A 17,310-nucleotide genomic window follows, 5' to 3' on the forward strand; every position below is an offset into this window, starting at 1 on the left:
CTAACATAATGGTCAGCCATTTGAACCGATAGACACTCAGAGAGGAAGAAGTGGGAGTCTGATCCAGTAAAAACGTGCAGCCATAGAAACCCTAGGCAGGGGGGGAGGGGGGGGGCAGAGAAAGAAACCCTATGGGACAGTTTTACTCTTCCAATAGAGACACTGTGGGTAGAAATTGACCTGACAGCAGCGGGTTTTTTTTAAAAATTATTTTCATCTTCAAACTAAAACTTTAGTGTCCACAACCTCGCAACTAGAACGAGACAGAATTTAGATATCACTACCAATTACTCTGAAAGGGCTCACATTAGAAGTTCCTAGACAAAGTAGATGGAAAAAAATGTGGAATAGAACTCAAAATAGAAGAGACGAGGCTTCCTGGTCAGATAGAGATTGGTGGGACACCCTTACCCACTGGATTTGAACTGAATTCACTTCTGCATTAGAATGTCAACCAATTAAGACAAAAGAGAGCAACTTGCCACCAAGGACAAAGTTCCTAGGGTTAGGAAAGGAGGGGGGTGATTAACAGGAAACCCACAGTGCAAGGAGACTAAGTCTTGGTGTGTTGAGGAGATTGTAATGGATGTGTTAAATCTGAAAGTGTATGAATTGTTGAATGCAAAATGATGGCCTTCTCTGTAAACTGTTACCTAAACCACAATGAAAAGTATTGTTTGTTCAACTCTTTTCATAATAAGAGATAACAATTTAATTGAACTGAAAACCACTGGCTAATAATGGCAGAATTAAAAAGTGTACCCCTTTGCTTTAGCTACATTGTATCTGACAGTTACTCAAATGGTATGACAATCCCAATAGATGATTGCTTTATACAGTTTGGCTGAAGTTACGACTGGAGAATCAGCATTTATTAAGAAACATTATAATAAGTTCCATTTAATATATGAGCATATGTTTGTCTCCAGATATCCTTATGTGCATTTAGATTTTTGAATAGTTTTCTTTTGTTAATATTGATGGCCAATATCCACAAAACAGACGTAAATGATTTGGTATAGCGTGTGTTCATGATCAGATTTGAATATTTTCACTAATTCTGAGTTCCAGTTCACTAATACGACCTTAACAAAATGTTTAAAATTCCATAGCATTTATAATCAGTAACCTTTGTCAGATGAGGACAGATAATGGATAGCAGGTCATATTTTTCTAAATGTCTAATCAATAAACTTCCTCTACTACAGTGGAATTTTATTTTGTTACCTGTGTTGAAGGAAAAGTAAAATTAAACCAGCATATATATATATAGCCAATGTTCACCCTCCAACACATATCCTATCTTTACTTCTACATAGGACATTATTCTGTATCTTGCCTAACCAAATTTATAATGAGGTAAATATTTAAGCAAATATTAGAGATGTAGTCTACATGTAAGCATATGAATTTTCCCTATAGTTAATATCTCCATGGTGAAATATGAGAAATCCATCATTTCTTCTCAGGTCAACTTTAGTCTATCTTCAGTCATTTCCCCTATTAAATTTAAAATAGTCCACACTACATTTGCCCAATCATTGCTATATTTCTAGGTTGCTAGTTCTCAATAACTCTGCCCAACCCTCAGTTAATTTAAATACTATAATGCTGGGGAAGAGCTGAACTGCCAACCCCAGAGTTCCAAATTCAAATGTCCCAGCTGCTGCAGAAGAGAACAAGGAGCCCAGGTGCTCCTGTAAAGATTTTACAGCCTTAGAAATTCAACCAGAGTGCCTGGTTTGGGTTCATGTTCACTTCAGGTCACTGCCAGGAAACAGTACTGCCGTGAAGCCATGTCAGACCTAAAGCTCATTTGATTTTCTCCAATTATCTTTTGTTCCTGCTTGGTCCTTACCCACCCTTCCAGCCCCAGTTAATGACTAACTTCCTTATTCAGTCACCAAACTACCTTCTTAATTTCCCCTCCCTCTCTGTACTGGATTTTTCTGGATAGGGGCCACTCCTGTTGAATCAATTTGATCTTAATCTGATCGATGGCTCATCTGCAACTCTGCCTATGAAAACTTGCTAGTTTTATAATGCTCGGCATCAAGTTTGAACGCTTTTGGGTGGGACGACATGCTGAATAGAGAATGTGGATTAATCACTTTCATTTGGAACCACAACAAAGCTAAAAGAAAACAACGATACCAGCATCAGCTCTTCTTAGCTCTCAGAGCAGATTGATAGTCAATATAAGTGATATAAAATTGACTCAATTTTCAAAATTTCCAATCATCATTCTGGAGGCTATACTGTCTTCTATCGTGTGCTGTAGAATGTGCTTTATGCACATGCACTGACGTGCTTATGCATTTGTGTTCTACACAGGGAGAAGGACAAGTCTGGTACTGTGTCGACGGCAAGGTTCCATTCTAGACAGAACCTCTCACAGTCAAATAGCTCCTTAAATACTGATCTTCAGACTTCCCTCAAAACCCAAAACTATGCTTATTTCACCTATTACCGAGCCCAGCTTTAAAATATTTCCCAAGCTTTAAAAATATTGTAAAATATTTTTAAAATATTAATTTAAAATTAATTCTCCCCTGAGAGAGAAACAAGTTATTAGCTCAGTTTAATTTAGGAGATCATGTTTGCTTTATTCTTCAAATCATTAAATGGTAAAGATAGAGTACCTAACTATATAAAAAAGACTAGGTTGATACTTCATTAGGCTGATGTAAAGACCTGCACCAATGGGCAGAGACAGTAATAGGTCATTGTCCCTGCTTCAGTGAGAGAAGCACATTGTCGTCGTTGCCAAGAGTGACTTTCAGCCACAAGCTGGTCGACTGGCCAAAGCTGAACAGCTGGGCAATGCCTTCCCACAGAGTGCCTGAAAATATATGGTGAGCATTTATTGTTAAAACAGAGAGGGCTATGTTCTTCCCACCATGGTCAGCCTTATTGCTACATTTATATTTATAGCTGGGCACTCTACCATCTGTGCTCATGGCATACCATCTAAGCAATTGGAGTGGCATTATTTGAAGACCTGATTAAATAGCCAGAGAAAAGCAATCCATCATTTATAAGGGGGACATGGAAGGCAGTCACAATGGCGTACAGTCACGCGTTGGAATTTTGTCTTCATTTTCTTTTACAGTCATTTTAATCCAATGCCAAATGTAATGAATGCTGACCACGAGGACACAAGTCACTGGCAACATTTTAGCATCTAGATGGGAGAAGAATGGATTACCACGATGCTCCCAGGATGGGAATAGTGAGGAACTGATTGTCATTTCCTCTAAGAGGAGTCTTGTGTCTTCATGCATGTGTAGACCAGAAGGAATCACAGCCCAAGTAGAACACAAGATGCAGATAATGAAGCTTAATAGAAAACGAGTTCTTCTCTGGTGCTAGTGAAGTGTAATGTCTACAGTCTGTTTGTCGAATGAGTTGAACTACTGAAATATTGAAAGGGAGCTGATTTATTCTTTGTCATCTGCTTTCCAGCATCCTCATTGGTCGCTCCGTTTCCACACCTGGTAGTAATGTGGGCCAATCCTCCGGCCTTGCAATGACAGTCAAGTATTTAAAAAGCTGTGTCTTGAGGGATTCAAACACCACCAGCAGCAACAAATTCCACTGAATTTAAATCACAACATTCACTAAATATTCCATTTAAAGTTTCTCCTCTTTTCTAAGTCCTAAGACCTAAACTGAGGTAGAGGACAATAGGACTGTCACATTTCTTTTAAAGTTTCTTCTTACCCTCTCCCTTCTGCTCCAGCTTCCCCAGGGCGAGTGAGAGAAGGGTGTGTGCGACCAAAGCCAAGGGCCTGTCCTTTAGTTTTTCTGCAAAGTGTGCTCTCAAATAGAGGGCTGTAGCACGTGCCTCAGATTCATGGGGTGCTGCTGTGGTTTCTATGGAGACCCACCCTCCTCTCAGCAGTTCCCTCACTGGATCCTTCTCCAAAGGTACATCTGGCAACTCCCTGGCTCCAATCTGGTCTCTTTTGGATGCGGTAGCCCAAGCTCTTAGGGAGGGTCCTTTTGAGGTGATTCCAGTCTTGCTTCCTGCAAGTGAAACTCACACCTTGGTTGTCTCAATCATGAAAATAGGGATTGTTCGTCACGGGTATCTTTCCTTTCTCATCCCAACATCAGGGGGGAAGCTCTAGACTGCTCTGAACCCTCATTTTCACAAGCCCCTTCCAACCCCACTTCCCATCTCATTCTCTCCAAAAGGGCTTGTTGGAAGGGATAACATCATGACCCTCTCCAATCCTATGAATTCTTACACTGAAAAGAATTCTCAGTTTCTCTGGCCAGAGGCAAATGTAGTTAGTAGACCAGTTGGGTCACTTCTTAGCAATTTCTAGCAAGAAATATCAATCTCTATCTCTTTAGAAATATAGGGTAACTTCTCTCCCATTTATCTCAGCTTTTGATCATGACAAAATCAGGAACTGGAATTCTAACTAGATTAAAGTAAGTTGTTGATGTTATTATATCAATAAGCTGGTTCCACCTCATAATAGCCCTGTCTACTTCAAGACAGAACACTGCTCAGTCCTGCACCATTTTCTCATCATTGTCATGGGCTAACCCACGGTCAAGCCACCTTCTCAGGAGTCTTCCTCTTGTTCACTGCCCCATACACCTTATTGACCATGATGTCTTTTTCCAGGCCTGGTCTCTCCCGATCCATATCCGAAGTATGTGAGACAAAGTCTCCCCATCCTGGCTTCTAAGGAGCATTCTGGCTTTATTTCTTCCGAGAGAGAGTTGTTGTTCAAATTAGGTTAGAATACTAGAATTCTCATAGTCTGTATTGTGTACGACACAGTAGTATATAAAACATGACTACATTGTTGTCACAAAGATGAAGGTACAGCGTTTAAAGCACAGCTCACATTAGGGATGCTGATTTTAGTGGCTTCATTGGCTACTTGCCCATTACCATTGCAGCAGAATGGATTCAGTCCCACAAATGAGTTACACAAACACTGAAAATACCTTAAATGGAGGGGGGAAGTGCAGTCCATCAGAGAAATCGGTGATCTTGAAGGAGACTGAATTTTTCTTTATAATTTCTAGAAAGTTACTAGACTCATGTATGACTATTGCTCAATGGTTGATTTATATATTTATATATAATATATATGTATATCATTTAACTATATATGCATATATATTAAATACAGACAAAAAGTGGTACTAATCTTGATGAGCATCACTCTGAGAGTCTTTAAGCAGTAGGCGTGGCATACACAAAACTATAAGGACCAAAAATTTCAAATAATAAGTACAAAAGAGAGGTTAGGTTTCATGTATTATAGCTACTATCTATTAAATGTAAGGAATGATAGAGACAAGATTGTGTCATATCAAGGAAAGAAATTAGTCTGGAAAAAAAAGTTGAAACTAGCATAATAGATAGTAGGAACATTTTTTGTTAAGTTTGTGAGAACTATTATTTTACTTAAAATAATCATGTAGCTTTTCCATTCATTCTCTAAAAATAAAAAGAATGGCTCTTTCTAACTTTCTTTAATGTTACATCTCAGAGTATCAAACCAGCAGTAACATTTGGCAGTAATTGTCTTATGGGGATAACACAGACAAACCTAGTGTAGATTTACATTTATTTTGAATAAAACACCATATTACACCTGTAGAAGATTACCAAGGAAAGTAGAAATCCTATAAATTATCATAAAATGAACAATTATATAAATCTAATTTAAAAGAAGAGTAGAAGAATGGGTTATTTTTTCTTTCAAGTGATTGCTTCTGTTATTTTTCTACCAACTTCCATTGATTTAAGTTATTGTTTGTGCCATCTTCCATTAAGGTTAAGTGTGTATATCTGTATATGTATGATACAAATTATATAATAGACACAAAAACCACCAAGCAAAGTTTGTGGGAAAATTCCACTAAATTTGCAATGACCTTTTAAATCCTTCATGTGTGTACGTGCACACACACACACTCACACTCACACTCACACACACATATCACTGCCACTGAGCTGATTTTGAGTCAGGGTGACCCTGTAGGACTCTGAGACTGTAACTCTTTACAGGAGTAGAAAGCCCTTTCTTCCAAAGAGCAAGCTGGTAGCTTCACACTGCTGACCTCGGAATTATCAGCCCAACAAGTAACTAACAGTCCACCTAGGCTACCTGTGTGCATGCATGTGCATGTGTACGAGGCAGTACTGCACCCCCACCAAAAAAAGGAAATTTATTTTTAAATCTATGAATTAATTTTGTTTTACAAAACAAAATTTATCACCTTCAGGGTAGTCTCCATTACACTTAATACCTAAGTCAAATCTGTTTGAATGGGTGACTGCACCTCTCTCATTTTCTTCTTCACCTCTTCTATGTCATCAAATTGCTGGCATTTCATTTATCTCTTCATTTGAGGTAGAAAAAGAAGTTACACAGAGAGAGGTCAGGTAAGTCAGGTACACGGGGTTAGAGAGGCATGCTGGGTTTTGCCAAAAAAACTGGTACACTGAGATGGCTGATGAACAGGTGAATTACTGTGGTGGCAAAGCCAGTCCCTGGGCTGCCACAAATCAGGCCTTTGGTTTTGGAGTTTTTTTTGATGCACACTGGGTAGGCAATCTTTTCAGAACATCTAACGAGAAAGCTTGATTAACATCTGACTTGGTGGAACGAACTACCAATGCACTATCCCTCTCACATAAAAAACAAACAAACAAACAAACAAACAAACAAACACATGAGCATGGTCTTGATCTTTGATTTCACTTGAACAGTTTTTTGGGGGTGAGGTGACAATGGTGTCTCCCACTAGCTTCACTGGTGTTTGCTTTCAGGGTGATAAGAAGAGCCCATGTCTTGTCAACATAATGACCTTGGAAAAACGTCTGAGTTGCTTCAGAGCTGTTCTTTCAAAGTGTGGCATATTTTCAGCCCCCACTCTTTTTCCTGGTCACTTGGAACCCGAGGCACCAATTTCACAGCCATCTTTCTCATTCCCAATCTTCCCTTAAAACGTGCTGACCTGAGCTCCAAGGTCTTCCAGGTAACTTGCCCAGCTCTTCAATGGTCTGTAGTCCTTCTTTGAGCACAAGGGCAAGAATTTTGTCAACATTTTCAACTGTTTGGGAAGTTGATGGATGTCCAGAACGAGGTTTGTCATCAATAAACATTTCACTTTTTTTGAAAAAAGAAAAAAAACTCATACACTTGAGTTTTCTCCATAGTACTGCCCTTCAAGCTGTGTTCAACATCACAAGATTTTCTGTGGCATTTTTCCAGAGCAGGAAGCAAAATTTCACAGCTGCCCTGTTCTCTCTTAAATAGGACATCACAAAAAAAAATCTGGTTTTAGAGAAACAGCTTTTGTGAACAAAATTCAGTGACCAGAGAGAATCTTCCCAGGTGATGCCACAGGGTGCACTAACTCAGAGCAAGTTACATGAGCTAAGCAAGTTGCCTAACTGTAAAAATTCTTACCACAAAAGCTCTGCCTAGCTTTTATTTCCACTTGGGGGAGGGTACACCCTCCTATGCGTATATATATGTGTATGTGTGTGCGCACATTTACAGAAGCACACTCTTGTGTAGGTGCATGTGTTTATTCCATGTCTTTGAGCAGGCTTCAAAAAGTTCATGGATATTTTCCATTGCCTTTATAATTCATTTTCCATGAACTTTTTGAAGACCCCTGCAGAGCGTGACATTCTGATAATGATGATGATGAAACACTTTCAGATACACAAAAACATCTTTAACATTATAGTAACTATATTACCAGAGCAGTGTTTCCATTCTCTTACCAGGTTTGGGGACAATGAGCTGAGCACTGGTCTGAGTATTTCCAGCCTCATTTTCTGCTACACACTGATAAAATCCTTCATCTGACTTCACTACTCCAAGGATCCGTAAGTTGCTTCCTCCCTAGGGAAGAGAGGGATGACAGTGGGGAAAAAAGTGAGTGGAATATTTTTAAAAGCTTTAAAAATTTGAAGGTAACAAAAGAAAACTGTAGAGATGAAACCAGACAATTTCTCTAGCGTAGTCTCAGTCACCAGTACCCTGTGTTTCTGGGAACTGTCACACATCACCACGTTCTTCTCTGAATTCACAGCATCAAGCTCACATAGTCCAGCATTGAAGTATATATTCACAAACATACCCATCATCATCAATAAGAACATGTGCAGTAAGCAGGAGGTTCTCTCACTAGGCATGTGAGAAACAAAGACAATCCAATTCACCCTGTAACCCCATTGCTTGTGTTTGAGGGCAGGGGAAAAAGCAGCTATTGGGGGGAAAGTGCAAAATAGATCCAAGTCATTGATATTAGCATCTCCTAACAGACAGCAAATTTAGATAGGCTAGTTTCCAAACATGTTTACCCAGAAAACTGTCAGCAAGAGTGTGGAGAGTAGGGGTATGGTGATTATTTTATGTCCATGTCCTTCTGGTTTTATAGCCAAAATGCTCACCTTCCACCATTCATAAATTAAAAACAGCAATGCTAACTCCTGTGTTATATAAATTGAGTCACTATCTTTTTCAAGGATGAATGATAAAAAGATCTGGAGATAGCATTTAATTATACTAACTCAGTTTATCTTCGATATTAGTGTAAGAATTAGTTCAGTAACTGAGACATGTTAAATCACTTACCCTGAAGTCATTAAGAGATAAATATTACCTCATGGGGAATTCTTAATTGTTTTTAGTGTCTTGTACTCAATTCTCAGCTGATGTAAAATTCTCAGATAAAGCTGGATAACTTCTAATTAACAATTCTCATATAAGCTACTGTTTGTGCTGTTACTTGCATCCCAGACAATGGCTCTCTGCTTTCTGTAGCCATTGGGAAGGTGTGTGTGTATTGGTGGGGGCAAAGGGAGAGGGCACGGAGAAATTTTTAACACAAATTAATGTGAATACAGCCCAGAGTGTATTGTTTTTTCACTACAAGAATAGGAACATTTAAACACGTTGGTTGCACTGAGTCATGCCTAGCGAAAGATTATTCTGAATGGAGGAAAAATAAATGTTACTTTTTGTCGTATACCCTTAAGGACATTCAATAATTTCCTTTATATGCAAACAGCGTGTATTCCAGGTACATACAACATATTTCAAGTTGCCAGTGACAGGCCATTTTTAAGTCAGTGGTAGCAGAAATAGCATTGCATTTAAAGGACTAAAGGATTGGCTTGATATTCAGAGTTAATTCCCCACCCCCTACTTTAGTCCCAGTCAATTACACAAACGCAGCCCAAAGAGAAAAATGGTAAATCGTTAAAAAAAAAAAAGGTATCATTGACAGATTGATTCCTTTAAAATTTCATAGGAAGCCAACATCCATGCACAAAGATATTCTGAAAGAGTGCAACTGCTGAAACATTTTGGGACAGGCTTTAAAGGAGAGAGAGCATAGTGCCATGGCAGAGGCTGGGTCAGGTTCCCAGGATGCCAAGTTCAAGTCCCTTTGTGCTGGTCCACCTTGCTTAGATGACAGCTCTTCCTGAACCGAGTCATGTCTGTGTTTCAAACATAGGGAAGTGCACTTAAGAATCCCATGCATAGCTGAAATTTTTTTCATATTTGGAGAGTAATTTTCCCAGTCTATGAGTATTATATAAAGTCACATAATGTATAATATACAATTCTATATTTTCATGCATTGCACCTGAAATAAAAACTTCCCTTCCTAACCTACACTGAAGAAGGTATTTATACAGATCCCTGCTGGAAAAGCAAAACATTCTGCTGGTAATGGCATAAAAACCAGCATTAATATGATTGTTCCTATTTATTAAGCACTCACTTTGTACCAGGACAATGACTCAGGGAATATGGTATCATTATCCCTCTCTTCTCAGAACATAGGAATGCACTAAACTTCACTTGAAACTGTTAGTTGCATTTCATTGAGCTACTGTCCTTTGTCTCACTTCTTGCTAATGTGAAGTGTTACAAAGCAATAGGCTGTCTGGGTTCCCCTGGCATCACCACTGACAACACAAGCAGCTTTGTAAGGAAGAGGGGCAGAGAAACACTGTATTATCCAAGCAGGACTATCATAAAAAGTACATTTTGTTGAATTGTATTATAGTAGGTAACAATCAAAGAAGAAAGACTCTCCTGGCTTAAAAGTCTAGGACTATAAGTTTTGCTCTCCCAAGAAGCAGCAGTGAGAAGATTTGGAAAGATCATCTTAGATTTGTGTTCTCTCTCTGTGTGTTTAAACCCTTGTCTGTAAAACAAGGGGGTTGAATTGTTCACTCTAGAAGAGCACTTCTTTTATTAGAACATATTACTTAACCCATCATAAAAACCCCCAACAGGGAATCTTCTTCTTGGTGGTGAAGGCTGGGCGAGGGGGGGGGGTGGGGTGGGGTGGGGTGGGAAGGGTGGTGGAGGCTGGGCGGGGGTGGGGTGGGGTGGAAAGGGTGGTGGAGTGGAGTCAACAGAAGCATTTGTAGACAATGAATGAGATTGTAAGGTTAAATGAAAAAAGATAGTTACCACTATCTGAAAGTAATCACTAGGAATGACCACATCTCCGTTCTTCATCCAATTCACTGTGGGCACAGGCTTTCCAGAGACCGCACATTCAAATTCAATGTCCATGCTTTCATAGGCATAGAGGTTGGAAGGGTGCATTAAAAACCATGGTGGAACTGTAAAGACAGGGGGGAAACAGTGAGTGGTGGAAATGTGAACTTGCATGCGAAGGACTTCACTGAGTCACCAAGACACTACTCTGGGATACAATTATTTGCAGTTCAAAAAAAAAAAAAAAAGATTCCCCCAACCCTTTAGTTTATTAGATAGGACTTACTCTAGATCCATTTTGTTGCCAAATGCAACTTAACTGTCTCAATGAATGGTGCTTTGCCACAAGGAAATCATTTTTCAATATTTGGAAGCAATAATATATATCCTAAACATTCTGAGTGCCCAAATGCTTGCATCTAATTGACTTACACACTGAAGCGGATGTGCAGCGATGGGAACTATACTGCTAACGTAAATAAAGTGAAGCTATCCGAGGGAACAATGCATATCTAACGGAGAGAAGCTTGTTTCCCCCGAATGCTAGACTTTTGCTAGACTTCAGTCAATGTGTGCAGATCACTCCCTTTTAAAACCTGTCTGCTGTATGAGGGCTTTAATCCAACTGTATAATCTTCACTGTGGAAATATTTCTTTTGGCCTGGCAATTATCTCTTATGGTATATTACTACATTCTTATTTTCTCAGTATGGTACGTGATACGCTATTTTAATTTAATTTCTTAATTAGTATCATACTAGTTACTCTGTGGTGGAGAATTGCAATAGAAAGAGAATTACAAATATGTCCTTGCAAAGCAATCTCTCAGGTTCTGGTCCTCAAAGCCCTGGCAAGAACCAGAGAATTGAAAAGTAGTGATCATCCTATTCCATAGGGAACTTGCAGGCCAGCCAGACTTGAATGTTTGTAGTGACGGAGAAGCCAGATTCAATTCACAGGGAAGCGGTTGCCATGGGCTCTTTTTCACAGAAGAAACGAAAACATTTCATTTGTCATTTTGAAAATTATATTTCAGTCTATTTTTGTTATATTTGATGACTATCAAGTGCTAATTTCTGTTCCTTTGATTAACCGTGATCAGTTACTGCTTTCAACCACCATCATCAATATTCTCCCCCACCATCAAAGGGAATTCAGAAATGTTGAAAGTCATTACCATGAGGAAAATGAGAAAACCAATAGAAAATTCTTCAGATTTAAGTTCTAATATGTTGCTACTGAATGATCTTCAATCTCTCTCTCTCTCTCTCTCCCCTCTCATAGTATTTTGATTTGTACTTGAACCCTTAGTACTAAATTTTTATATGCTACTTTTTCATAGGAGAGAATTTGATTTATAAGCACTAGTTGGAATGCATTTAATATTCATAGACTAAATACAATAAAATGAAAAGAATATTGCCCCTTTGATATACGGAAAATCTATTTTCTTACTATAGCTACTATTATTAGTATTATGAGATTTTTTTGATTCCTTGGCTAAATTGACTGACAAAATGAATCAGAAACATATACTGAATGGCTTTAAGATGAACCAGAGACAGGCTTGTTTGTACTGTGTTCTCAGGCCTTTCCGAATGGAGAATTGCCTAGTATACATGCTTCATATGTGTGATTCTCACCACAACACGCATTTAACAAATCGCGATGCCCCAGTTTGTAAGCTGTGCAGCTTGACAGTCATGCTCCCTTGACTGTATTGAGAATGATGCTGCAACAGTTTCGCTGTCAAGAACACTTAGACAGCAGGACAACACAAAAATATCCCAGTATGCTTAGCAAGGTAGACTTACAGAGAAATTAGCACTAGGATGGTGGGAGGGAGAGGGGGAGAAGGTGATGGAGAGAGAAGAAAAGGAGGAAGAAGAGGACGAGGGAGAAGAAAGGAAGGAAGGAGGGAAGGGGGAGGGAGGAAGGAAAGAAGGAGAAAAAGGAAACAAAGAAGGAAAGAAAGTAAGTTTCCCTGTTCTGCAATCAGCCTCTCCCTTGAGGTTGTTTTCTGGATGCCAGGACAAGTCAGAACCTGGACTTCTCCATAGTTTGAGTTCACTTTCATCATAATTCCAGGATCATTCATGTCTATTTCAGAGGTTTTCTTTTCAAATACTTATCATTTCCATGAATGGATCCTGAATGTCAACGTTCTAGGTTGTGCAGTGACTCCCCAAACTTGTCACAGCTTCTCTAATTCTGTAGCTGCTTCAGTGAGTGGCCCTTGGGGCTAAGAGCAAGTGTAATAGGGTGTTGAAACAGGCCTCATATAAAATCTATAATTGACCTGCTTTTTCACTCCTGGTAATCTGTTCATTCTGAGCCCTTTCCTCCAAGGAAACCCTACTACAGCAAGGAGATCTGATCTGTCAAACATGCATTAAAGGGCAGTGGAAACATAGAGTTAACCAGGACCCAAAGAACTTTGGTCAAGGAACAAAACAGGTCACCAGAGAGATAGCAAGGGGTCTAAGGAGTATTTTCTGAGTGGGTATCATAACCCTACCTCAATGCATATTTATGACCATTATTTGGAAAACTTCAATATTCAGAGTTTCCTCAGCTTACTTCCAGGTATACACAGAAAAAACCTACAAATCTGCTTATTATTTAGGTTGCTTTGATGATGCTAGTCTTTGGTTGCTCCCTTGCTTGATCAACAAAAGTAAAGTTTTCTTCATTTTCATTCATTTTCTGCTTCTGTGTTTTAATCAAGACCAACTAACACTTGGGTTGGAAACTTTTTATAGCAACATATTTGTCTAATCTTTGACTTATCCCATGCATCCACAGAGAGTAGCTAGCTAGCTAGCTATACATCAAGAAGCTCATAGAAACATTTTATTTTCTTAACATTTTAAATATATAATAGAAAATTCTATATCTACATCTAGGTATATCCAGAGAGGGAGAGAGAATGAAATAGAAAGTAGAAAGAATTCAGGCCTTCAAGGAAAATGAAAAGCAAGAGAAAGTGGAACAAAGAGAACTTGAAGAGCCCAATAAGGAGCCCAATTTCCTGCGTCTAAGCTCCCCTCCCCACCCCTCTAAGTTCCTCAGGTGTTGCACCAGGTATAATTTGGAGGAAAGCACTGAGGACAATGACAAGTGAGGTCTGTTGCTGTTGGGTGCCATCAACAGCGACCCCCGTGCACAACCCACTGAAATCCTGTCCAGGCCTGTGGCGCCCTCACAGATGCTCCTGTGCTGGATCCTATTGGTGCAGGCACTGTGCCAATAACTGAAGTCTGGAATTCACCTCTAATGTGGCAGGCATATGATAAGCAATATATACTTAAAACAATATGTAGAAAATGAGAATAGGATGCATCATCCCTAGAAAAATAATGATATTTCAGCAGTTCTTAGAACTTAGGTAACTGAGTTTCTGTGATGATTCTGCGTTATGTAGATTTGTCTTATTTCCCACTTTGAGAGTTCAGAATGATCTTCTGGGGAATCTCTCAAGGAAACTGGGTACATTAAAGATGATAACATAATGAATCCTCAATAAAGTACAAAAAATTACCCATTGCCAACAAGTCAGTTCTGATTCTACCTTATAGGAGAGAGTGGAATTGTCCCATAGGTTTCCAAGGCTGAAAATCTTTATGGAAGGAAACCTTCAAGTCTTTCTATAGCACACAAGCTGGTAGGTTTGAACTCCTGATCTTTGGGTTAGCAGCTGAGTATGTTAGCATTATACCCTTAGGGCTCCTTGAATCCCCCATTCCTTTCTCTATTGATTAATAAAACACAATGATGTTTCAGTTAGGTATGTATTTTTAGTTTCAATACTATAAGTACTATGGATGTCACAATGATTATTTCACACATATAAATATATATATATGAATTCTAATATATATTCTGTTCATTTTTGTATATTCCTCAGATGATCAGCTTTATACTTAACAGACTGTCTTCCTTGACTGCATTAATATACTTGCTCCTATAGCTGTTTCTTCACAATATATCACACAGTAGATAAATAAGAATCAATAACTTCATTAGCTTACTTATGGGGAGAAAGTGAAGCACCAAAAAAATTGTATCACTCAGCAGATGTGGCCCTAAATCTAATGTCTTCTAAAATGTGATCTCTTTTGAAACTCACTGCCATCAAGTTGAGGTCAACGAATGACTCAAAAAAAACCCAAAACAACCCCTCCCCTCCCAAAAAAACCCCTCCTCTAAACTCACTCCATTGACTTGAGTCTAATTCTTATCGACCCTACAGGAATAGAGGAGGACTTCCCCTTTGGGTCTCCCATACTTTAAATCTTTACTCACAAAGTCAACTTCATCTTTCTCCCTCAGAGCAACGGGTGGGTTTGAACACTTGCACTTATGGTCAGCAGCTCAATCCCAAGCCCACTGTGCCATCAGGGCTCTCTTTTCCAATTCATAGTGACCTGACATACACAGTCTCTCTCTCTCTCTCTCTCTCTCTCTCTCTCTCTCTCTCTCTCTCTCTCTCTCTCTCTCTCTCTCTCTCTCTCACACACACACACACACACACACACACACACACACACACACACACACACACAACCACACCGCCAGGGCACCTCGGATCTTCTATCATTTTTCTTTTATTCATTAGTAAAACCTTTGAGTTAAGCATTGATACAACTTTTGAGTTAAGTATGTGGTTTAGTTTTCAAGACTGTAAATAGTTATGGGGGAAGATAGTCTCATCTTTCTCTGAAGGAGCATGCGGTTTTGAACCTCCAGCCTCAGAGTTTGCAGTCCGAAACTTGCATGATAGTGCCATCAGTTATCAGTAGACTATATGGTAGTGTAAAACGTAAATGTTTTGTTTTCATGTCTCAAAGTTAGTGCCTCACTCTAAGCATGGGCAAATATTTGCATAACCAGCAATGTTCGGTTTTAATCTTAGCTTCAACAATATTAGCACAAGATGAACATATATATATAAAATAAAATTTTCATGCCATTAAATATAAAATGCCAATAAATTCAGAGAAAAAAAGCAGAGAATAAAGACAAAGCAAAGTAAGGTAGTAAATTGAAGGCGTATTTTGCTCCTTGAGGATAACTTTCAGAAATTTTCTCAACAGCTTTTCTCTGAGCAAAAGTTATTAAAATGCTAATATGATTTGGGACACAGTTTCAAAAAGGTCTAAATAGCTATGACTGAGCTGGCTTGGGCACTGGGTAAATGCTCTCCAACCTGGATTTTAAATGATGTCAAGATCAAACTTATACTTACTTTAAGCTTATAAACCACAAATCTCTTACATATATCTTACGGCCCAGTTAAACAGAGTGCATGGATCTTGTCTAATTCCAAGTTGTTGCTCATTCTTTCTTCTCATCTGGGCATGTTTTTTCACTTTATCTGAGTTGAGGCACCCTGCCTATCAGCCATCAAACCACTTCTCCAACAATGATTTTGGAATTTTGGTCTTTGGAATTTTTTTTATTTACACCATTTATTTTCTTACTGATTCTGACTATTGGCATGGAGCTGTATGCATTGTGTTTCTCTTTACATCTGAGTTACCTTGGCAAAAATTTCTAACTCCTTAAGGGCAGAGGCCCTAGTATCCTAACAGGAATTCAATACACTGTCTTCTATGCCTAGGAGGTGTACACTATTTGGAAAGTGAGCAGTCTCTTTGTTTTTTGGTTTTTTGTTTTGTTTTTTTTTGTCTTTGGCTGAAATGCACAGACTCCAGTTGATTCATTCTGATCCCAGGTGGGGTTGTGAGCCACACACTGAGCTGCTAACCACGTACCCAGCCCAGGGGCCACTCCTTTTTACTCCTATCAAGATGGAAAGTCTCGGAAACCCATCGGGGCAGGTCTACGCAGGTCTATAGGGTTGCTATGAGTTTGAATGGACTTGATGGCAGTACTCTGGTTCTGAGTACTAGGTCTGAAGCCCAGGTATGAGCAAGTCATGCTTTCCTCAGCTCTGGGCTTCTAGATTCTGGATGAATTTAGTTAAAAGTTCACTGAAAATAATAGAAAGAGAACTTTTATGACAAAGCTTACATTATCTATCTCTCTTATACATAGAATAAAGACTAAATGTATACTTACATAATATCTTGCAGGTAGGCTAAAAATCACCCCATTTCTTTCCATCACCCTTTCTACTGAAATCATTTAAAAACTCCAAATCTCCTTGGCAATGAGGAGCCCATTCCTACTGCAGTGATCCTATGGGACAGGGCAGAACTGTGCCCTGTGGGTTTCTAAGAGGGCAGCCCTCTGTGGGAGTAGAAAGCCAAGGGTATCTCCTATGGCAGAGGTTCTCAACCTGTGGGTCGTGACCCCTTTGGGGGTCAAATGACCCTTTCATAGGGGTCATCCAATTCATAACAGTAGCAAAATGACAGTTATGAAGTAGCAACAAAAATGATTTTATGGTTTTGGGGGGGTCAGTACGACATGAACTGTATGAAAGGGTCATGGCATTAGGAAGGTTGAGAACCACTGTCCTAAGAAATGGCTGGTGGTTTCGAACTGCTTGTCTTTCAGGGAGCATCCCAGAGCATAACCACTACACCACGAAGCTCTTTCCCTATTCTTAGCTCTTCCTCTTCTACCACCAGTGACTATTTCATTAAAACTCAGAAATGACATCCATGCTTTACTCCTACGATAATTACCAACTGAACCATGCAACCCATAAAGACACTATTCAAAAATGGAAATGCATATTTGGAATGATGTAATACACAGTTATCCCTCATTATCCATGGAAGAGATAATTCCAGGAAAAGCCCCATACCTAATTCTGATGAAG

The 17,310-nt window shown here is 39.1% G+C and overlaps 1 protein-coding gene across 1 annotated transcript in view; it reads right to left on the minus strand.

Moving 5' to 3' along the window:
• DCC (DCC netrin 1 receptor) overlaps positions 1-17,310 on the minus strand; it is an 824,140-nt gene that overhangs the window by 475,486 nt on the left and 331,344 nt on the right. Inside the window, exons 5-6 of the mRNA XM_075533227.1 lie at positions 10,488-10,642; positions 7,775-7,895 (exon numbers count right to left, since the gene is read on the minus strand). Of these exons, the coding sequence (XP_075389342.1) occupies positions 7,775-7,895; positions 10,488-10,642 (276 nt within the window). The remainder of the gene's footprint in view (positions 1-7,774; positions 7,896-10,487; positions 10,643-17,310) is intronic.

Source organism: Tenrec ecaudatus, chromosome 15 (assembly GCF_050624435.1).
Source record: "Tenrec ecaudatus isolate mTenEca1 chromosome 15, mTenEca1.hap1, whole genome shotgun sequence".
NCBI classification, from domain to species: domain Eukaryota; kingdom Metazoa; phylum Chordata; class Mammalia; order Afrosoricida; family Tenrecidae; genus Tenrec; species Tenrec ecaudatus.